Consider the following 25,403-nt stretch of genomic DNA (forward strand, 5'->3'; position numbering starts at 1 on the left):
GCAGGCAACAGTTTGAAACCCCTAAGAAAATGTAGTAGTTACGCATATTTATTAAACATTAATGTACAATGAAGTTCTAAAAAATATTTTTATAAAAATTATAATACATACTGTTTTATAAGTTGCTATACTATGTTTATTAAAAATATAGATTAGGTGAAATTTAAGTTCATAAAGTTACGGTAACAAAACTTAAATGTTTTATAGTATTTTTTAAATAAATCTAACAAAAAAAAAACTCTATTTAAACTTATCATAGCTCTATTGAGAACAAGTTAAAGTTAATATAATATACTAAAAGGTCGATGTGAGAGGTTAAGAATTTTTATTAAAAGAATAATTTAAAGGTTGAAGTATAAAAAAAGTTACAATGATGTGTTATTTTCAAGTGTTTCAGGATTATACAGATAATTACTACACCTAGGAAAGGACCCTGCTAAGTATTTAACTTGGTTCTTATGACATTGATCCGAACTAGACTGTAGCAAGTACTATTATTTTTAAACTATATTTAGACTTGTACTAAAACTTAATTTGACAAGTTATTTTTTTTTTATACAGGTTTATTTCCAAAGTCTTTGATATAGTTGCTTTAAAAATGTTTTATATTTAAAGTACTAGCTTATTTACTATTAAAATAAAAAACTAAAATGTCTCAAATAGTTTTGTATTTATGTTCTTATTGTAAGAAAGTTGTTGTAAAAAACAGTTTTAGTGTATTTCTTTTTTTGTTTGCTTACGTGGTTTATACTGTATTAATTGAATAAATATTTACAGTTACCAACATTTTGAATGTCAATAGGCATAAGTTATTGCTATAAGCATAAGTTATTGCTATAAACAATTTTTTCTAAAACTTAAATACGATACATTTATTTTTATTTTTCAATGATAAATATATCGTGCTTCGGTTTTTTTAGTGTGTGTTTTTTTTAACATTTATTTTATTATTTTTAGATAAAAAAATATTAGTGCTAAATAATACTTTTTTCTGTTCATTTTATCAAACAAAAAAAAAAGATATATTAAAAGTTGATGTGTACTCAATTATTGAAAAGTCTTTCTATATACCAAGTCATTTGACCGAAATTTTTAACGTTGTTTTTTTATTTTGTTCAATAATATTTATAATATGTGAGGTATTTATCTTTTTTTTAATTGATAGTGTTAAACATCTCAGTTTCTTTTCATTTTTATGAACCAATAAATTTAATTTCTAAAAATCTTACTTTATCAACATTTAGTTATGTAAAAGTAGTAAAATAGTTATTGCTATTTTATTACTATTTAAATCCGGACTTGGATTTAGTTGAAAAAAATTTACGAAGATCTTTAAAGTTTACCTAACTAATAAAAATCTTTAGAGTTTATAACCTTCGTTCTATAACAACATCTTACTCCCAAGTGTGCGTCTGGACACAAAAATAAATTTAATGTTCGCATAAAATCTATAAGCTTTTTATTTTATCTTTATTTTCAATCATAGTTTAAAACTTTAAACATTTGTTTTTACTAACCAATACTATTCAACAACAATAAAATAAATTTTATATAAAAAAAATTATTAAATTGATAATCAAAATACACAGTACCATACAACTTGTGTAAAAATGTTAAAGAACTCATTGAAAACTTTATTTGATTTAAATACAGAAAAAAAACTTTGTAAAACAATATTAAGAATAGTTTTAGCTTTTTTATCCGATAAAACAGATGTTTTAACTTAACATTAGTTACTATATTACCTATATTAGTTAGTAGTGCTATACAATTGTTCATTTTTTTTAATAAAACACTTACATTGTCGTAAAACTACAAAAAACTGTTTCAATTTTTAAATCCCTTTAGCTTTTAGAAAACAACTGTAATTAATGTTAAAAAATAATTAAGAAAGAAAGAATCCAAATTAAAGTTATAAGAATAAAAATCACATGGAATGCCTGATATAACAAACTCTAGACCTAATACATTTGTATTCTTTTCATCAGAGGTTTTTTAAATTCACACTCTGCAAATATGAACTGCAACTTTATCTGCAACTTGAATGGTTTCTTTTTTATTTAGACCAAGAGTTACTTTGTAAAGTACTGTTGTGACACAAGATGCACTATAATAAGTAACTTTTTGGTAATAGGTAACACAAAATTTACTTCAATAAAACATGTTAAAAACCAAATAAATACTAAAAGCAGTATCTTGGAGTAAAAAGACTAATGGTGCTTTTTAAGCTTAAACAAAGTAGAAAATGAAAGTAAAATTTCTGTGCACACTAGAAAATTTTGATTATAAGAAATCTACAAAACCCAGGTTAACATTATGAAAAACTAAGGTTTAAATCAGGTATTAAGTAATCTCGTTACATGAAAAAAATCAAGGAAACATTTTATTTAGGTGACAAGTTTGCCAATATGCATAAAATTAGTAAGAAGTTCCCTGTTCCTAATAATTATGTGATTTAACAAAAAGGAAAAATTTTAAGGTTTATTTGAATCTTTATAGAAACTTTTTATTTGATATCTGCTTTTAGTTTACAATTGTTTATTTTGTTACATATAAAACAACATTCTACCAAACTGACAACGAAGAATTGTAAAAGTACTATACCTTTTCGACAGTATTTAACTTGATTTCCTGGATATTGATGAATCTAAATATGAATTAATTAACTTGAATTTTTTTAAAGGATGATGTTTTTGTTCAACTTTTTTATAAACCACCATATAGAAAGCTAGTAGTGTAACATATACACTTGTTTAAGAATTGATTCTATCAGTTAAGTAACAACTATTAATTTAGTCAAGTTAGGTCACAGCAAACATTTGTTTTGTTCTCAGCAGTGTAATCATATACATTTGTTACTAGCAAACAGTATTAAATTACTAATGCAACTAGCAATCACACAAACCACCAGTTGTTTTAGAACTTTGATTATTGTAGAGGAGTATAAGTTTATATAATCTTACATCACTTCTGTATAAAGTTTATAACGTTATAAAGTTATCTGTTAAAGTAATCGTTTAATCAAACATGTACGGGATCTGATAGGATTGCTCTATGGAAGAGAAGAGGCAGTCTATAATTTTTTTCAAAATTCATTCATTTTGCTACACAAGCCAGTACCTAAAGTTAAAACATATAATTAATAGGATTAAAAGAATAAAGATAAGTCACACCAGAAATTTATCTACTTTTCTTATATATTATATCTTAGGGTTTTATGAATTTTTTCCAGGTTTTCGAAAAAACGAGACATTGAATCTTTTTTTTATTCAGATTTTAAATGTAATTGAATATCTATAAAGGGTGAAACTTAGTATTGCAAATAAAAATGTTGCATAATAATCTTGTCGATCTATTTTTTGAACAAAACTAAGTTTAAACTAAAAATTATCTTTGATAGTAAAATAGTGTTTAGTTACTTAAAATGTATTTATTTTAAGTTTTGTGTTAATAATGACTAGTTTTATTCAGATGATAAGTTTCTTGTTTCAGATCAAAATTTCATTACATAACATTTAAATTTCAGGTTTTCTGGTAACTTTTGTTCTTAATCTCTCAAATTCAAGTTTTTTAGCAATGCTGTTCACTTTAGACTACAATAATTTGGTTCTAGATACAGCAGGGCTTTAAAAAAATGTGATAAATAGTAAGGTATTTAAGATACAAGTGTATGAATTGAGTGATAAATCAGGGTTGCAACTCATTATTTCAAAAATATTTCCAGGTTTTATAAAAAGACATTTTTGGGTCTATTCTTAGTTTAAAATTAAGTTTAAGGTAAGAAATGGGATAAATAGTATATAAACGTTGAAAAGATACTGTACAGCTACTTTAAATGTTTTTTATTGAAAATTTTTTTTTGGTAACTACATAATTTTTTAGTGTATATGATAGATTTTTTGGTCAAAACGAAATTTTACTACTGAACATGTGAAAATTGTTAAAACCTTAGGTTTTAATTTCTCCCAAATTCCAGGTTTTTTTTTGCTTTAATAATCATTTCCAGGTGAAGTGGCAATCCTGAGTGAACGAACAATTGTTTCTACTTTTCTGACCATATCTGTGGTATATTATAAAAATTAATATGGAAATGCTGATAGTGCGCAGATACAGTTTTTTAAATAGGTACAGTGCTACTTGTTTAAAACAAGTTATTCTAATTAGTTTTATATTGAGACAACAGAAGTTGGGCACAAACACTCAACTAGTTGAATTAAAACATAAGAATTGATGTGATGAGCTTTTAAACATTATTTCAGTAACATTAATAAGTTCTCACTTAAAATAAATCACTGGGAAAATATCTAGTACTTTTTTTTAATTAAGCGTGCTACACAACTTTGATATGATGGCTTTTAAACATGTTGTCAATGATATTAGAAAGTTAAACATTTAATAAAAAATTCTGAAAAGATGTCTAAGTGTGATTTTTAAAGGCAGGCATGTAATTTACTGTACTGGGCATACATCACAAATCAAAATTTAAAGGCTTAATACCAGTGTTGCCACTCTTCTAGAAATCTTCCCTTAGCAACCCTAAACTTCTTATATTTTTAATTCTTAAAAATTTTATAGATATCAATAAAAATATTTATGAAGTAGCCGCAAGGCTGAAAATTACTAAACAAGCACCTAAAAATAAATAAACTTTTTTGAACGAAATATTGGAACGGATTATCTAAATCACATTCTAGATCTATTTTAAAAATCTTAAAAAAAACTAAATTGCCATGAGTTAATATAAAATAATTAAAATTCCCGGATATTCTCTATAATTTGGAAATTTCCGGAGTTCCTTGAGTGTTTGGCAACCCTGTTAATACTCAACTACATACATATAAGGTTTTATAAAGATGCAAAATGTAGATTCTCAGAAATGGACCACTAGCGCAGAATTTACAAAAGGGCATGTATGATTTACTTTTGATATATTATGTATAAAACCAGGAAGTTGTTCAAATTGCTACTTTTTGTTAAAGTTTTAAATTGCAGAGAAAATTCATTTGTATTTAACTTATATAAATATTTCTGAGTGTAAATAAAATATTAAGCTTCCTTCACATACAAGTTAATAAGATAATCTATTTCATTTAAACTGGGGTTTTTTAAAGAGGTATCATGTACAATCTATACAAAGACCATTAATAATATATAAAACTTTCGTTAAATAATGTTAGCATTTTTCTTTCTAGTTTTTAATGTATAAATAAAGGAAAATGTTCTTATTACTACTTATTGAGTATAACTTTAAAATGAGACAAAATCAAAAAAAAACTCATATGTAATTCATATTTTAAAGATACCCATTAAAACATTTTAATTGACTAATGGCCCAACAATATTTTTTAGAAACTACAAAAATAAAAAATAATAATTTGTAATAGAAACTAAATATACAACAAACAACATCGATTCAAATATATATTTTCCTAACTTTTATTTCAAAAAAGAAACATAATTTATTTGAGAGGGATGAATCTTGAGGAGTGGGTGGCTCCGATACCGGGGCGACCGTGCTTGACTGGCCTGTAGGTCATGGCGAACTCTCCCAAGTAGTGTCCGATCATCTCTGGCTGTTGAAAAATACAAGTTACATTAGATTTTTGATGTCAAAACTTGTTCGAACACAAAGTTGTTAGTTGTATTGTAGATATTGATATTTTAAAAATAGCATGTGGTTCGAGTTCAGTTAATAACTTTGTATATTTAGTACAAAAACAATTTGAAACAAATTTAATTCAAGTTAATTAAATACAAATGATTTATGGAAAATAAAATCATTTGAAAATATACAGAAATGTCGTGTTAATTGGTAATGCGATTGGCAAATGTGAATTACCAGCCGCGACCGTTTAGCACCTTTTATTTTGGCCAGTTATGACGATCTGAAACTCATTGAAAGAGTATGACCGCTTCGAATGGCCATTAAAATTAGTATTAAATAGGATAACTTAGTGGTTAAATTCACATTGAATAAGTTTATAAGATTTATCAGCTTAAAAAATTAAACAAAAAACATTTTTAAATTGATTAAACATCATAAGATGTTAACATAATACAACTTATAAATTTGACAAGTTTTAAAAGTATGTTAAATATTAAACCAGAAAATAAGACTTGCATTTAAATTCTTAGAACTTCAAATTAAATGATAATAAGTCTAAAAAACATCACATGTTCTATAGTTGATAAAAAACAACGTTTACTACAATTAAGTATCAAAAAGGATGTCAATCATTTTAACTCAATAGTTATATAAAATCTTTTATCAAATAAAGATTATACAAACATAACACAAAAATTCTATGAATTGATGATTCAGATGAACTTTTCAAACCTTGATTTCAACAGTGGTGAAGGTCTTGCCATTGTAGACTCCGACGACGGATCCGGTCATCTCTGGCTCGATGACCATGTTCCTGCAATGGGTCTTGACGCACTCGGGCTTCTCCATGGGCTGGCAGTTCTTCTTGGCCTTCCTCAGCCTCTTCAACACTGCCTCGTGCTTCCTCTTTACTCCGCGGTTGAATGCGCGGCGTGGGCGGGCGCAGTAGAGCATTGACATCTCCTCCCTGGAATTTATAGAACTTTAGTTAACAACAGAAGTAAATACAACCATTTAGAATCAGTAAGAGTTCGGTTAAATGAAATCATAAGGATCTTAAAATTTAAATATACTAGTTTTTGAAACTTGAATCTTAATAATTATACAATTTGATAGTCTCATTTTATGATTTTTTAAATTTAAAAAATCTGGTATTTTTATCTCAGTAATAAAAAAAAATGATTACTAATTAAATACCTTAATGATCCAATTTTTGATTTTATTAGAGAAAATGTCCTGCTAATTGGTAATGCGATTGGCAAATGTGAGTTACCAGCCGCGACCGTTTAGCACCTTTAATTTTGGCCAATTATGACGATCTGAAACTCATTGTGGGAGTATGACCGCTTCGAATGGCCATTAAATTAAAATTAATAGGATTAATATCATTGAGGCAAAGAAGGTAAATGACCAAAAATTATTAGGGTAAGCTTGAGGTCAAAAACTGGAAAAATATGAGCTTCAAGTATGTAAAAATTGCCTTTAAACAAACCTAAATCTTAGTAGTACAAAATTTGAAATAATCATAACTAATGAAAACAGAGTTCTAAATATTTCATATTTCAAGAAAACTAGCCCGAGATATATGAAATTCATCCTAAACAGCAAAGTTTTACATTAGAAAGATTATACAAACTTTGTAGAATAGAGTTTTTGAAAACCTTAAAAAAGATGAGTGTGTGGCAACACTTGGTTATTGTATAAGTATACAACTAAACTCAGATATAATTTATACAATTACCTTTAGATTAATGTGAATTAAAAATGTTTAACATTAAACTCAATTAAACAAAAAGTTGAGACCAGTATTGAATAATATATTGCTAATGATTTAGGGGATTTGTAATTAATGATCTTACAAACAATCAATGATTATATAGAACTATAATAATCAAATATAAATTTATTTTCTATCAAGCTGTTTACAGTTTTTAAACTATAATATCTCTTAAATCACATCAAGTAGTTAAAATGAATTAAGGCCATAGGGGGGGGGTAGAAGCCATTTTTTGACCAAAAATAACATATAGACTTATATTATAGTAAATATTATAATCTTTCAGATGCTTTTTTTAGATTTTAAAAATATTAAGTAACTTTTTTTTTATGACCGGTTATATAAAGGGTTGTCTTTATAAAAGGGTAACTTTAAAGCCGTTTTTCTCGAGTTTTTAAAAACGGACTTTAAAATCTATCTTCTCCTTCATTTTTCAAGCAATCTTCTTCAAAATTTCAGGAAATGTTCCTTACATTATGAGAAAAAAACCTTATTTGTGAATTTTAATAATTTAAAAAAATAAAAATTTTATGACAAAAATTAAAAAAAAAAGTGATTTTTTATCAAAAAAAATTTGTTTTTCAAAAAAAAAGGTATTTTTACTTGAAAATTTTTAAAGTCACAAATAACGTTTTTTTGTTATTGTATAAAGAATAGACTGTGAAAGTTTGAAGAAGATTGCTTAAGAAATGAAGGAGGAGATAGATTTTGAATGCATTAGTCTTTTTTTGCCGTTTTAGTTTTTCCTTCCCCATAAGGAACCTGTTATGCGGCCCGACTTTGGCCGGTCATATCTCAAAAACTAATTCAAGTTTTTAAAAACGGTAAAAAGCAACTTGAAGCTTAGTAAAAACTCTATAAAATAAGATCAACTTGTAAAAAACATGGCCTACCCCCCCCCTATGGCCTTAACAGCTTTTAAAACCTATAGTAAAAAACATAAAAAAATAATTTTTCATACGTCCAAATCTAAATAAATTTTAACATTAAATTAAAAAATTTAAATGTAACACAGCTGTTTACTTGGACATAAAAGACAAAAAAAAATAGAGAATTATAAAGCTTTTTAATTATAAAGAATCTTTTATTTTCGAATAAAATTTTTAAATATATTTCCCAAACATTAGTCAAAAACTTTATGAACTTAAATAGATATGCAAGTGATTTTATCTTTTTTAATAGCTTAACATTTGGAAAATTTTCAGTAATTATTGGATGTAGAAGCTCTTACCTGCTCATGTCAAGAAGTTTCTCGAGGTCAACTCCCCTGTATGTGAATTTACGGAATGTCCTCCTCTTTTTGATAACTGGAGCTGCTTCTACCTTTAATAAATTAGTTATAAGTTTGATATACAGCAACTTATTTTGGTATATGCAGGGAAGTTTAAAAATATTATAATAATGTGTTGATCTATTGATGTAACTCAAAAAAACTAATCTAATTATTTTCATAAGTAGTGTCATTTAAACAACTTGCAATTAATCTTTATTTTAAGTTATCTATTTAGAATAAGTATTATTCAAGACTAATAATTAGTTTAAATTATTTATAATTACCATTTTCACTGGCTTCAGTCTTAAATCAATTATTTGTTAATTTAAAAAAAGCCTTTTGTATTTAAAATATATTAATATTTTAATTTTAAAGGAATGCAAAGGGAGGTTAAAAAGACTCCTCCATTTGTAAATATTTGTGGTCAAAGGGTTTGATTCTTATTAAATTGGAATTAACTAATAGGCACAATAATTGTTGATTTATTGTGAGAAACTGATTCTTGTTTAAGAAAAACTAATAAAACTTTGTATAATAAGTTCAAAAATTAGTATATTTGTTTATATTTATTGAAAATGCAAAATATGAACATTTTTGTAAGCACAATATTGTTTTTTTGTGTAAATTTCAACTTGTAAATTGGTATTTTTTTAAAACTTCATTATGTGGTGAAACTTCATCATCTGGTCTATAAGAAATTTTAATTTAATTTTAAGCCCAACATAATTGATGTTATATCTCTATATTTTCAAGTTATAGATTGAAGAATAAACATAGCTATTCTTAAATTAAATAACTTTTATTCCAGACATATTTAACTAAGATGTTAACCACTTGACCTTTAGTTTAAATGAAAAGTTTAGAGCAAATGTCCTGCTAATTGGTAATGCGATTGGCAAATGTGAGTTACCAGCCGCGACCGTTTAGCACCTTTAATTTTGGCCAGTTATGACGATCTGAAACTTATTGAAAGAGTATGACTGCTTCAAATGGCCTAGTGCTTAAGTGAAAAATCTTTAATTAAATTCCTTAGAAATACTTTTTTAATACTTGAATGTTGTAAAGGCATTCTCCAGGGTATATTGAATATGGAGGTAATGGCATTTTTATATAAATAAACATTGGCTATCATAATAAAGCTTATAGTACAAACTATAAGTAAATATTAATTGAATAAATTAAGTAATTTATATATTATGTAAAGCAGTTTTTGTATAAGATTTCTAATAGTGTATTCCACAATTAAACTGTTAGATAAATCACTTAAAACTTAAAAATACTTTACTTTTAACTTTAATATCCAACTTTGCCCCTCATACCTCAAAAACTTTTTTCATTTTAAAACACAGAAAAAGCAACTATAGCTAAGTAGAAGATTTTTAAGAAAAGACCAACTCAGAAAAAAAATCCCATATGCCCATTATAAAAAACTAGAATTTGAATTTACTGATAAGTTTTGGAATGAAAATCCAGAAAAAATAAAATACTTTTAAACTGCAATATGCAAATAAAACTGACCCACTGTGCAGGAATCCATAACAATTAAGAAAGTTTGTCACTTAATCTCTCAAGGAATTATAACTCTTTAAGGGTAGTTATATGACTGAAATTAATTATTTTTCCAAACCAAATTTGAGCAAATTTAAGTAAATACCAATAATATTTGGAATATTTAAATAAATCAATATGTATAATAGACATAGTTGCCACTGACTTTTTGCAAATTTTCTCCAGGTTTTCAAACTTTCTTTCAGGTTTTTTAGAATAATTTTTATTGGTAAATATTTTGTTTAAATTTATGTTTAAGGTAAAGAACTTTGTTTAATTGAATAGATAATGTAAAACTACTTCAAATATGTTTTCTAATAAAATGTTTGATGATGACAAAAATTTATCATCAACATGGTAGATTTTGAGTGTCAAATCAGATTTTTTTTTATTTAACATATAAATATTGATGATAATTCAAGGTTTTTTTAAGTTATTATTGGTTTACATTTCAAATTCAAGATTTTTACAGGTTTCAAGATAAAGTAGCAACCCTGGATAGAGTAACTAAAAAGATAAAGTAGCCACATTAAAAAGCTGATTTCATATAAATATATTATTGGAATTGGAAATATGTTTAAATGTCAAATTAGCAATAAAGTATTTATATTTACTTTTTACCACAGTTATCTAGTTCATATTTTAAAGTTAAATTTTAGTATATTACCCCTGATAATTTACAAATAAATTTAGACTAGGATTTTTATTTTGCTTAATTTAATATAAATCACTTTGTCATTCTCATAGAGTCACTGAAAATTGTAGCATTTTTTGATTACATTAAGCTATAAATGTAATTTATCTTTCTAGTATATTTAGTTCCAACTATCATAAGTTTTGTATATATATATACTAAGATTTAGATAACTTTTAAAAAGTATATCTTATGGGAAAATTATTTTTCTAGTTTAAATTAAACATCACTTGGTTATTAAATGGTTAACTAAGTCTAAATCATTGTCTACAGCATTTAACCATAAACTTAACTAAATAAAAAATTCAAGTTAAAGGCAGGAATTAATTAAAATTGTGGTATATTAAAAATCCTAATATGATACAAAATAAATGAACTATCTACTAATAATTAGAATGAAGTTCAATGATGAGAAAATGTTATAAATAAAATGTGAGAATATTGCAGATTATAATATATATAACAAATTAAACAAATTCAGCATTAAAAAATCAACATTAAAATAAAAATATATGAAATGCAACTACTAGATACTGAATTAGTTTGCTAGACTTGAGATTAAAACAATTAAAAAAATCTTCTTAAACAATAATTTTGAACAATTATTCTATATTATTTAAATTTAATACATAACTGAGTCAATTTCAGTAAAAATAGCTATAAACTTACTAACCATGATTGCAATGTAGATATTTCTTGACAAATATGTTAAGTCTCTACTCAAAGAACCAATATTGAGGAAAACAAAGAAATTGAGAAAAGCTACTATTTTGGATTTTTTCTAAAATAGCTTTTTTGTATCAAAGAAAAAAAGCTAAAATAAAAACAAAAAACTGGCTTTAATTGCAACTATGTAAAGATAAACTGAAGTAACAATGAAAAAGTATATGAATTTATGCAAAAAAATATTTATAAAGTAGAAAAAGCAGTGTACCTTTTTTTAAGTGTAAAAATAAAACGAACAAAACTAAAAGTTTTAGTTTACACTGAAAACAATTAAACTTAAGTAATTTATTACTGTTTTTTTATGCTTTCACAGCTTATAAAAAAAAATAAAAAATAACAAATTAATAGATTAAAAAACTAAATAAATAAAAACACAAGCTATCTGTTTTTTTTAATGAATCGTGTTTTGTTTGAAACCGAAGTTGCCATAAACAAAGCTGCATTATTTGTAGCTTGTCAAACAAGAATGTATATATTTTTTTAAGTTTTAAGCTTAGTAATCTTCGAGAAAAATTAAATAACTTCCCAAAATATACTTAAAACTTTTTTATAGCAAATCTATTTCAAATTTTTATATTAAACTGTTTTAGTCAATTTACTAACAATGAAACATTTGACTTTTTTCTTAGTTCTAAACAAGTTTTCAATTGTATTACTTAGTTTTAAAAGTAATTGAACGACTGTATTTAATTAAGTTTTACTTTTGTTCAAAGATAATATTTAACTACTGAACAATACCTGTCAGCAAGTTTACAATCATATAAAAAATTAATTTCTGAATACTTAATTAACTTTTGTTATTCTGTATTTGAATGTAATGCTCGAGTACTCATCTGCACAATTGTAAGCAGCTATCTAAATGCTTTTATTTGAGTTGTTGTTAATCTGGCTAGAGATTGTAAATGCTAAGGTATTTACACTTATATAATCAGCTATGTAGTAAACTAAATCCCAAAATATTATAACTTTTAGAATCGTTAAATTAAAGTTTATATTTTTAATCAAAAACAACGTACACAAGTTGGTCATTCATTGTGTAGAAAGAACCCCTTAAAAATGGATTTAAAAAATATGTACTAAACAATTTTGATATTTCAAACTAAATGATAATTTTCACAATAAAAAAATTGTGCACTAGATACAGTGTGTGTTACACAACTATATTTGCAAACTACTATAAGTTTATGTATAAATAGTTACTTCGCCGAGAAGTATTTTTTAGTTGGTTTCTCAGAACGGCCATCAAACCATGTTCCGAAAGTCTTGAAAAAGTGGTTTGATGGCCGTTCTGAGAAACCAACTAAAAAATACTTCTCGGCGATTGGGCAACATTTGTTGGACAATCCTGAGTGTGTTAAAAATTATAAAAAGGACAATTTTTCAGTCTTAGTGAGAGCGGAGAACTCTTTTCAATTGCATATTCTGGAAGCCTTATGTATTCAATCTTTAAGGCCCAGTTTATGTAAGCAGAAAAAGTTCGTTTACCAAACTAGACTTTTTAAATCTTTATATTAGTAATTTTAAAGTAATTAGTATCTTGTTAAATTTTATTTTTAAGCATAGTTTTAATTTAAAAAATTTTATCGCTTCTTTATTTAGATTGTTTTAATTCTACCGAGTTTTATTAGTATACCAAATTTGTTTAGCATTAAAACTTATTTAATTTTAAACTTTTGATTATTACGTCATTTTATATCTTAAAACTTTAAACTGCAGTATAATTTTATTTCAATTTGTATCCATTGCAATCCAGTAGGAAACAACTTCTGACGAGTCCTATTTGAAAGTACTTAAATAAATTTAAACAAAATGAAATACACTATGTTATATATTTTTAGTAAGTTATGCACCGGAAAAAAGCTGTTCAAATAATTAATAAATATTTGATTTCAATTATATTAATCTACAAAAAACAAAATGTATCATTTAATGAAAAAAAGTATTAAAGCTCTGTTGTACAAAAGTTTGAATTTTATTTTAAATATATCTTTCTAAACTAATTTAACTCTTAGTAAAAATTATAGTCGTAACTGCAACTTTGCACATAAAAAAAGAACTGTAAAAAACAATAGTAGCAATAATCCTTTTAAGCATAATTAAAAATAACAAATATTCATATTTTCTTCAATGTTGTAAAGTAATGTTAGTTGTATTTTAAATCGTGAGTGTACAATGTTGTAGTCTTATTTGCACAAAATTTTATGAGAAAATAATTTTGCAGTAGTCAACAAACGCAAATAAATCGTAAAATTACTTCAAATAAGTTTTTGAGTTTTGCCAGATATGTATCTAATTATGTTCTGTAAAACACAAAATTTTAAACTTGTTTGTACTAGGGTCTGTAACCAACCAGTTATCAAAAAATTGAGAGAGTTTAATATTATTAATAATTTCTATAGTGTAGAATAATAGTATGTATCGCAATAAAAACTATGATTTCATTTATTTAAAAAAACGATTTTAAAGTTTTATTAGTTTTAATGCTTATCAACTTGTTTTAATTTAATAAGTTTTTTTAAACAAGTTAATTTAATCTTGTTTTATTATGAATTTTAACTTTCATTTACTATGATAAAAAAACTAAAAAAAAAACTTATTAATTTAACAAATTTGATTGACAAACTTAAAATAAAGGATTGCCAACACCATTTTAAAAACAATTATTTAGTTTTAGTAGAAATGTTTTATTTTAAGTTATTTAAATATTTGTTTAAACTATCCTAAAAATTTTAACTTTTAAGAATAAAAAGTTAACTCAGTAAACAAAATCTTTATATAAATGAAAAAGTTTTATGCAAATAGTTCTTGAATCAATTAATTGATTAAAAGTTATTTTAAAATGTTTAATAAAAAAAATTGTAACTTGATTTTTGAACCATAACAAGTGGTCAGTGTTAGTTAAATTTACAAAGTTAAATACATTTATAAAATCGAAACAACTTTAATTTGTTGTTCAAACTTAAGTTTTTTTAATAACAAACAATTTCAATCATAGATAGTTTTTACAAACTTGTGTCTAAACTGAAAAAAAAAAAAAGTTGTGGAAATAATCAATTTTTTTTTTGTTTTATTAGTATTAAAACTAAAGCAAGAATACCTAAGAATTCAGAAAATTAAGATCAAAATATAGGTGTTTTTAAAATAAATCAATATAGTTTTTTTCATATCTAAATAAAGATGTTAATTTGAGAGAAAATATCAATTTAAAAACAGCTAAATACAACCGCTAGGTGGTGCTAGCAAAGAGTCTTTTTCTCAAGAAATCTCGTTAATTCTATAAAAGTCGTAATCAAACTTGGAAAATTAAATTCACTTTGTAAATAAAACGAGCAAACGTGATTCTGTTTTTTATTATATCTTAAGAACTTCATTGTTTAGCTGTATGTTATAGAAGTTTGTGTATTAGTGAGAATATATTTAGAAAACACCTTCATCATTAGTTCTATTCTTTCAAGGTTATTGTTTGTGTAGCAATTTATTTAAGTAATACCAGAAAGAATTTATTAAATGGTTTAGTATGTTTAAAACTTTGATTACATTTGTAAGCTAAAGCAGGAGTAATTACATTTTAAGGTTTGTAGCGTTAGAGCTGATAATATTTTAATAAATACCAATCGACATAACTGTACTATTTTACGCAACATAAATTGAACATAATAATTATAAATACTATTAACTACAACGGTTAAGAAGAATATTTTAATATGTAAACTAATGTTAAAATTTAAAAAAATAATTACTCTACAAAGAAAAATATCTAGAATCATTTGCAATCACTTTTTACGATTGTTGTCCGAAGCCCACTAAGTTTAGGTTATATATAAATTTTACACACTTTTTAAAGTTCGGCATTTAGAACTGACTTACCAAGTCGGCGGGCCAGACTTGTTTATAAAAAGTCTTTGAGGGCCGCGGACTTTTGAAAAATTGTGCTATAAAAATAATGAAAAACTTTTCAAGGACAAATTTTTAATGATACAGTCATTTAATAAGTGCACAGTTGTGTGGACTTTGCTGGAACATATTTCAAAATATTTGTAATATAAAGCTATGAGTTTATCTGTTTTCAAGTTAAAAAATAAGTTGTGAGCGAAATATATAATAAAAAAAGCATTTATGTATATATACGTTTAAAATACTTTAAATACGTGTTTAGAGAATTTATTAATCAGTTGTTTATTGTAAAAACCTTCAAGTTTCAACATATTTTCTTTTTGACATAAAAAAAGAATAAATAAAGAATTTATGTATATATATATATGTTTAAAATACTTTAAGTACGTGTTTAGAACTTATTAATCAATTGTTTATCGTAAAAATCTTCAAGTTTCAACATATTCCCTTTTTGACGGTAATTAAAAAACAACAACTGAATTTAAATAGATAAAACTACATTTTAAGATTACATTCAATATTCGCAATATTTTAATCAACTTACTAACCTTGACAATACAAAAATAACGTTTCGTAGAAATTGAACAAATTTAGCATAATTGTTAAATTAGAAAATAATTTGCCTTTTAAGCAGTAACGTCCTAAAAATTAAAAGTTATTATTCATAACAGTTAATTTAGTAATAAATCTTTAAAAAAGAATTTGCATAAATCTCTCTCACCAAAACGTACATTTATGAATGAAGTAATTGAGTTAATCTAAAAAAGTTCTTTTTTCTGTATCATATATTTATTATAGTTACTTACATTATTGTTTTTAAACTTTATTTCTTTTTTAACTAAAAACAGCGTTTCTTTTAAAGTATTTAAACCGTTTAAATTATAGACAAGACTCTAATTCACACATAAATTTCATATGCTTGTAAACTTTCAAGTAGTAAATTAGATTTTAAGATTTTTTATTTGGTTTTTATATTAACTCTAATATTAAATATAACTTTTTTAAAAAGCTTTTAAACATTATTTGGACTTTACACAGTTTCTAATATTTTTTGTTCTTAAAATTACATACCTTCATCTAAATTGTATTGTTTTGCAAAGTTTTACAACGAATGTTTAAAGTTAATATACTTTGCTTAAAGTTTTTTTGAAAAATTGTAAAAAAATAAATTGTTTGACTAAGAAGAAGGTTTGAAAACAGTAATTTCAAACAGATTATTAATGAAATTTCAAATAGTTCATAAGAAACATCGATGTGTAACTAGAAAGTATAAAACAATATAATTAAAATTAATTTTAACAAAATAATATGCTAATTTTGTGAAAAATAGAAAGTAGGTTTTAGACACTGATGTTTTATTTATTTATATCTTATACTAATTGGTTTATTTTAAAGTATCAAAAAACAAGTATCAAATTATTTCAAAAGTTTAGTCATCATATTTAGAATTGTGCACTTATTTTTAGTATGATATTCTAAAATTATGTTATAATTTGTAAAAAAAGTTGTATATATTGATAAAAGGTAAAGTTTTTAAAAGTTTACAAAATTTTAAAGATTTAATTTAGTGATTTATAGTTTATAATAAGCAGATAAAATATATCTAGCTGAAATATAAACATCTAGCCAGTTAAAAAGTTTAATTAAAAAAACATAATACCGATTGTTTTTTGTGTTTTTTATCATAGTATGAAGTGAATAAATACTTAATTATTTTATTTGAATTTAAACAGAGTTTTTATTTTAATTTAACTTATCACGTTAAATTATAAAAATTAATTTTATTACAAAACAGTATGCTAATTTCGTGAAAAATAGAAAGTTGGTTTTCGACACCGAAGTATTTTGTTTCTTATCAGTTTATTTAAAAGCATTAAATAACAAATACTAAACTGTTTCAGAAGCTAAGGTAATGTTTTCAGAAGGTTACAAAAATTTAGAGGCTTGAAAATAATTTTTAGTGAGTATTTGAGATTTATACGTCATACTGACAAAAATAAATTTAATTTATTTTTCTAAATATTATTTGATTAAAAAAATTCTTATTTAAATTCTTATACCGATTGTTATCATATATAAAATTTGAAAAAAAAATATATATAAAAAGTAAATAAACACTTACATATTCTTTATATGAGTTAAACTGAAATTTCAACTCACAGCGATAATTACGTCATTATTACGTCACAGTATGTACCAGCAGTACTACCCCCCACAAGTCACGTGGGCGACTCAGCAGCTCCCTCAGGTGGCGGGTTACCCGGAATACAAACCCCAACCACAGCAATGCTACGCCCAACACGAATATTTCCATGACAACAAGAACTTCGCCACCCATAAAGCTGATGACGTCAGCAAAATGGGGGAAACCCCGACGAGGCTGTCCCCCGTGGCGACCAGCTGCGACCACGGTTACCAGCAGCAACCCACTTTCACGTACATGCACAGCAGGGTGGACGGCGGCAGGGGAAGCCCCTCTTTGCTGGACCCCGCCAAAACCGAACCCAACAACTTGCCGCTGAATTTCTCCTTAGAGAAAAAGGATAAGGTGAGTCCTTACTTGGGGGGAGCCCCTTTTCAGTACGGGGAGCAGTACACTTACCACCGGGACCCCGTTCCCGACTTCGGGTACTTCCCGTCCAGCGAAATGGGGAATTCTCAGAAATTGTCGGCTTTTGATTGGATAAACACGAACAAGCATCGACAGGAAGTTCAAGCCAAACCCGGTTCGTTTTTTGTTATATTTTATAATTTATTTTAGTTATATTCTTATTATATTTATATCACACTTTAGTATATATATATATATATGTATATATATAAACTAAAGTTAAGTTAAAATAAAAGTTAATACTATGGTAATATAATGGTTTGTTTTTGTTGTATTTATATTTAATAATTTATTTTAGTTATATTTTTCTTATATTTATATCACACTTTAGTTTATATATATATATATAGAGTTAAGTTATTTAACTTGATAAATTAAATCTTTCACACTGAGCCCACCTTAAGGGCTTTATTAATAAAAAAGTTTAATAGGCACGAAACTCGAGTCCTTTGAGTTTTACATCTTGAAATAAACTTTTATATATACTAAAAGTTAAATTTAAAGTTAGTATGGTAATATAATGGTTTGTTTTTGTTGTATTTATTTAGCATAGTTTTTATTAGACTATGTTCACGGAGCTTCGGTGAAACTTGTTGTTGCCGAGCTAGATATGTTATACGAAAAAAATTAAGCATATGTTTATTTAATTTAAAAAACTCAACATTGTACGTTAGTAATAAAAGTTTAGTTTGTTATTATTATTTTGGTTATTGTAACTTTATATGCGAGCTTGGAACAAACTTTTAAAAGTTATATTGTAAAACATTGAGTTTAAAACTAATGGGTTAGATTTACTTTCTGAAAAATCAAAAAAAAAAAAAGATTTTTTTTTTTAAACTTTATTAAGTACAAGGCGATTGAAAATTAAACAAACAAAAACATTGTTGTTTGGTTTTTAGTTTTGCCGAACCAAATTTTTCTTCAGCGAAATTCCGGTAAATTGAGTTGCAAAATAAACCCTAATCGAATTAATTGTTAACTGGAAAAAAAAACGTTGTTAAAACGTTTTGTAATATATACCAAAGGTGAAACAATTAATTGTATATGACAGTTTACAAAAACATACCGTTTAAATTTAAACAGTATTCGAATTATTTGAGTTAAAACTGCTATTTTTATTTTGAGTCCAACTAACAAAGATTTACATTCAATAACATTCAATGTTTTTGATATAAGCATTTTTTATTTATATAAAATTTAGGCACCTAATTATGACTTATTAGTTTTTTGTAAAAATTGTAGTTTTGCTTGGTATTTTTAAACTTTTCAAACAAAAACAAATGGCAAAAAAACTTTTTATTGAAACTTAAACGTGGTTTAAAAATGGCAAGCTTTTTTTCATTTTAAAAAATGAGTCGAACAAAGCTTGATTTAAAAAAATTGAATACTGTCGGCGATTCAAAAAAAAAAAAAAAACTGTAATTAATTAAACCGACATCAAAGAGTCTGCATTTAATCAAACAAAACTCATCTTTGAAAAACAAACACGAATAAAATGAAGCAAACATGAGACTCCAGCTACCAGATTCGCTGAAGATATGTTTACCCAACAGGCAGTTAAATACATAATATACATGGGAACTGAAATTATGACGTCACAACGTGAACTTTCACGTGAACTTTCTGTGTTTGCATTTCGAAGACATGCATGCAGTTATATATAGCGAATTTTTTGAACGGCGAATGTTTGCGAAAGTCAGAGGTTTGTTTGCACAGAGTCTGAAGCAAGTCGTTTAATGATGTTCAATCAAAGTCTGTTTATTTTTTTATACATCACACACTATGCTAGTTGCACAAATTGGTTTTTAAAAAGTACACATTTATTCCGATGAATTTTGACTTTAGAGTTAATATTGTTTTAGTAGGAATTTTAGAATTTGATTTAAGTATTAAACTATTTATACATGATTATAGTTTTACTTAACACTCTTCTTTAATACTTAAGCCCAAGTTAAACTATCAAAACAAAGTGTTTTGTTAAACTGCAATCTAAAGTAGTCTAGTAGAGTTTAGGCAAAAATAAATAATATTCAATTACGTTGATAAAATGCTTATAAACACACTTAAATAGGTGTTTGTTAATTTAAGAATTTCAAAAACAGGTTGTAATATGCATTAAAAAACTATTATTGTATAAATGAAAACAAAATTACTATATACTCAAACTTTAAGATGCTTTGAAATACTTAACATTTTTTTTAAATTTCCGATAAATTTTGATAAGTATTAAATTAAATTTTAGCCATACCTAATACTATACCTACTTTTTTTTTTTCAATATGAACAACCTAAAGCAGTTTTGAAAATCTAAATATCTAAAATAAAATAAAAAAACTAGCACTGTAAATTAAGTAAATTCTAATATTAGTTTGCACCGAAATTATTTTTTTTTTCAAAATACATAAAATTAAGCAATTAAAATATTTTACGTAATTATTTCTAAGGTTTATAACGTAATATGTAAATAATGTCTGATCGCCGACTGTTTTAATAAAATTGATGATTTGTTCAATTAGAAATTAAAAAAAACAATTAAAGCTATATTCTTACATTTATTAGACGTGACTTCCGTTTCAAACAACGTTTTACTTGCATTTAGATTATTTTTAAACTGACGGCTAAATGTTTTCAAACACACAAGAAATAAATATTAAACTTGTTACTTTCATAAACACTTTATCTATTACTTTTAGTAAATTAAAATTTTACCATTAAACTAGAAAAATTATAATTATTATAAATTGAACGTTTGTAATGATTTTGTTAGAAGTTTAATTTCAATAGTTTGTCTAGCAGTATATTTGTTCTTTAGAACATATATATTTCATTGTTATAATATTTAATGTTTTTCTTAAACTAATTTTATTTATTATTTTTGTAGTAATGTTCCTAAGTTCAGTAAAACCTTTTATTTTTAATACATAAAACTGATCAAACATGTATATATATACAAAGAGAGTAAATGATTTAACAAAAAATTATTGCATAAAAAAACTTGTGCATTAACTTTTTCTTTATATTCTGTAATACTTAATATGATAAATTTAAGTAATTACAATTTTTGTAGTTAAAAAACAACTGTAAATAGTTGGATTTATAAGATGATATAAATAGTAAAACATTTTGAAAATGCAAACTATAGCTTACTTGACTTAAAAAATATTTAAAAAAAAGTTTAAATTTTTTTTTATTTAGCAATCATAATTTTAAGTAACACATTTAAAATTATCAAAACTTAAATTTGCGAAAAAAATGAATTATATGTTATGTACGTCGAAAGACAAATTGTATCTAATTAAACTTGATTTGATACGTAGTTATACGAGAGGAGTAAGTACTAGTGTATGTACATTATTTATTAAATTATTGTTGTTATTTAATTTAGTTTACGTAAAAATATCAAATTTTTAGAAATTTATTATGAATAGGTTTAAAAAAAAAGAGTGTAGTTTTAATTTTAATGCTGAAAACTTGTTTGTTTTTTTATAACTTATAATTTAATAAGGTAATTTAGATACATTATATATAAATTATCTTTATGTGTTTTGTATCATGCATGTTACAATTATTTACTGTAGAGCTAGTGAATTTAAAAAAACTTAATTAAATCACTTAGTTCAAAAATATATTGGAAAAAAAAATTAGTATTTCAGGATATCATTAGGCCTTCCCGAAAAAAAAGTAAATGATTTCAATAAGAAAAAGTACCAATAGATGTTTTTTAATTTCCGCTTATTAACAATACAGTGTAAGTCTTACAAGTTTTAAGTTGTGAGTATATACATATATATATATATATATATATATATAAATTGTATAATAGACTCTACAATTAAGGACTTTAAAACAAATAGCTACAGTTCAAGATAAAGATATAAACAATCTTTTTTGATAACAATATTTATACAGTCTACAGTACATACGACAAATTACTTAAAGAACTTTGGTTTATAAAATGAGCTGAAAAATAGCTAATACTACAAAAAAAGTTGAGAACTTTTTCTATATTTCCAAACAATTATACCCGACTTTATATAAACTTCTTTAAAAATTCGAATAGCAGTTGGTATAATGTATTTTAATCTATATTAACCAATAAAATTTAATAAAACAATTATAAAAACTTCTTGCACAATATTTTAATTGCTATATTGCTAGTAGTGTATTTATGACTTAAATGTCTTTATTAATTGCTCGTACAAAAACAATGTACGTTATAAATATGCTTGCTCTACTTAGTATAAAAGTTTATTATTAAAAATTTCGCACTTTAAAACACTGTATTGATGCTTTTGATGTTGATTGTGCTAGAGTGCGGTATATAAAGTATTAATTTTAATCTAAAATTAGTTAGATTTTTTTTTTAAATATTTGTTGTGATTTTAAACAAGTTTTACTCTATACAAGCTAAAAAAGGTTATATGATACACTTAAAATTTAGTAATTGTAATTTTTGTAAGAAAATAAACATCTCAAAAATAAACCGAAGCTTTAATGACAATTATAACAATTACAATCAGATTTTTGAAAACCTCACAACAGTTTATTTCGAATTAAAGTAATTTTATAATATTCAAAACAATCGTTCAATGAAAAATTAAACCCGCGAATTAATGTTGAATGTTGAAAATTATTTAATTTACAAGTTGACCTGACAATGAATTAAATTGTCCGTTCTGTCAGCAGGCTATCAAATAACTATTTTTGAAACATGAATTATTAATACTTCAACGTTTGCACAAAACACCTAATACAGGCTCGCAATTAAATAATTCAATAAGTAGATTGTAAATCAGCTGTTCATATCAAAATTCGAACCATCAATTTTTAATTCAACAAAAATGATGCGCGTTTATGAAATTTGGTGGTTTTCGGAACCTTTATTCGTTTTTATTGAGTTGGGGTTTTACTCAAACCTTCCAATAGTCGTAAAACGCAATAAAGTTGCATAAATTTTATTGGAACAACAATTTCTAAGCCAGAGTTCAAAGCTACGTCTGTTATTGCGGAAATATAGTAAGCAAATTGGATTAAACTTTCCGAAAATGTTGAGTCTTTTATGAGTTTATAACAATTTATGTGAGGGTATTTTGGGATGATGCTAAAAACTTTAGTCCTACCTTTATCACGTAATAAACCCGTAAACCCGTTATTAATGTTTTTCTTAGATAGAATTAAAAAGAATATACATAAAAAACTCAATTTTTTTGTTTGTAAAATAAATAAGCTGCAATCAGAAAATTTTAAAAGTTGTATTTTTATGAAAATGGTTTCTTGCGTTTTAGTTTAACAGGAACATATGAATAAGCTTGTTTCGTTAAAAATATCCAAAATAGTATTCGTGGTACAAACACTAACAAGTCTATCAGATGTAATTTATAACAAAGAAATTATTTTTGATTTTAAAATGTATAAGCTATTTATGTAGTTAAAATTTAGAGTGAAAAATACGATTTTTTTAATAACAACAAAACTTTGTAAAAGTTAAATAGAGTACTAAAAGTTACCGTATTATACCATTTATTATCCTTTCAAATAGATTTATATTTTAAACACACTCAAAACTTTTTTTCTTTTATTTAAGAAAACTGCAAAACAATTCAGAAAACTTAATTAAATATTATAAGGTGTTTGTTTTTATGAAAATATCTTATATTTTAGTTTAACAGACACATATGCATTAAAATTTTAGATCAAATATTTTTTAAATAATCTTTGTAAAACATCTAACAGATGTTATCTATGACAAAGTAATATTTAAAAACTTGCTTTTGAAATGTATAAAGAAGCTGTTTATACGCTTAAATATTACCGTGAGAAGTATAAACATTTTATTTTATCAAAAAAAAAAACTTGTGCAAGTTAGTAAAAGTCAAAGTCATTACCAATTTAAAAAAAAATTGAAATTTTTGTTAAAAATAACCGTTTAAAACTATTTATAAAATGGCTCATGCAAATCAGTTTAAATTGTCTCCAGTTCGCAATTCAGTTAAGTCAAGAAAAATCAAAAGATTAAGAAAACATTGAAGTATTAGTTTAATGATTTTAATTATATGCCAATGTAATCATAACTATTAAATCTTTAAAAAACTTTAAAAACTACAAGAAAACCTGATTTAAGGCCTTATCTTAAGAGCCCTTTATTTTGTGCTTTATTTTTGATCTTTAAATCTATAGGTTGGATTGCTAAACTTTTCAAAAAAATCTTTGCTAAATTGTTTTTTGTACTTCAAAAATTAAATAAGTGCAGAATCGAGTATTAATAAAACAACATAAACCATAGTAAAAATTAACTAAAAAGTTAGCTAGAAAATTTAATTTAAAATGGTCAATTACATAATAATTTTTTTATATTAGTAACTACAGGGTCTAGACTATTAAAAATTATAGTTTTCTGTATTAATAATGACAACGAAAATAAAAAAACTCATAGTAGATTATTTAACGTAAATTTATCAACAAATATTACGATGCAGACATCGATTTTAATATCATGTTCTAAGAAATACCGATGTTTGTATAACTTTAATATCCTTTAGATATTTCAGGATATTGTCAAAATTACAGTATTATTTGTAATTTTTTTATGCAATATGTTTGACAAGGTCTTTGTTTGATTTTTGCTATTACTTTGTAATTTACGTTATATATGCAACAAAGTTGTCATCTTTAGACCAAAAAAAAAACTTAAAAAAATCAACACAAAATTAGTTTGAAACTAAATCAGGAATTAAAACTTTTTTGTTTTTATACTGAAAAAATATAACAGCAAATATAAACGCAAGCAAAAAATTGTATCTAAATTATAAAATATGTCTTTTAAAGATAATTCAAATATAAAAAAACTTAATTTAAAGTGTTTTATAAATCCGTTTGCAAAAGTTGAGCATATTTTAACATAAAATCGGAGAATTTTTTTTACTGTTTTTCAAAGAGATATTTCAACTTTTTTTAAAGAAATACATAAAAAATACTGTTGGTTTTTGAAAAGTTTTTGAAAGTTTTTTTATAGAATTCAAAATTAAAGCTAGTTAGTTACTACACATAGTAGGCAGCAAACACTTTTTATGTTCTTAAAATAGATATTCAGAAGAAAATAGTTTATCAAAATAATAAACATTACTATACTTTAAAACTAGTTTCAGCCATATCTCCAAAAACCTTAAAATAAATAAAAATTGTTTGTAGGTACTAGTTAGACCTGCATTTTCATTTTAAGTTTTTTTCTCATATATATAACTTTTTGAGTTGTGGCCCTTTTAAAAATTTGTCTAA

General features: G+C 24.7%; 1 protein-coding gene across 2 annotated transcripts in view; it reads right to left on the reverse strand.

Annotated features, from left to right (window-relative positions):
• Window positions 1-5,412: 5,412 nt before the first annotated feature.
• Window positions 5,413-25,403, reverse strand: part of LOC145841091 (small ribosomal subunit protein uS19-like) — a 28,788-nt gene continuing 8,797 nt past the window's right edge. The window contains exons 2-5 of one of the 2 annotated variants that reach the window (XM_082948463.1): window positions 11,571-11,601; window positions 8,614-8,705; window positions 6,338-6,572; window positions 5,413-5,573 (exon numbers count right to left, since the gene is read on the reverse strand). In XM_082948463.1, coding sequence (XP_082804589.1) covers window positions 5,460-5,573; window positions 6,338-6,572; window positions 8,614-8,705; window positions 11,571-11,573 — 444 coding nt within the window. In that variant the 5' untranslated portion in view covers window positions 11,574-11,601 and the 3' untranslated portion in view covers window positions 5,413-5,459. Of the gene's footprint in view, window positions 5,574-6,337; window positions 6,573-8,613; window positions 8,706-11,570; window positions 11,625-25,403 lie in introns of those variants that run through there. The other variant, XM_082948462.1, reaches the window with a different exon arrangement.

This window comes from Thalia democratica, chromosome 7, assembly GCF_965202585.1.
Source record: "Thalia democratica chromosome 7, ktThaDemo2.hap1.1, whole genome shotgun sequence".
NCBI lineage: Eukaryota > Metazoa > Chordata > Thaliacea > Salpida > Salpidae > Thalia > Thalia democratica.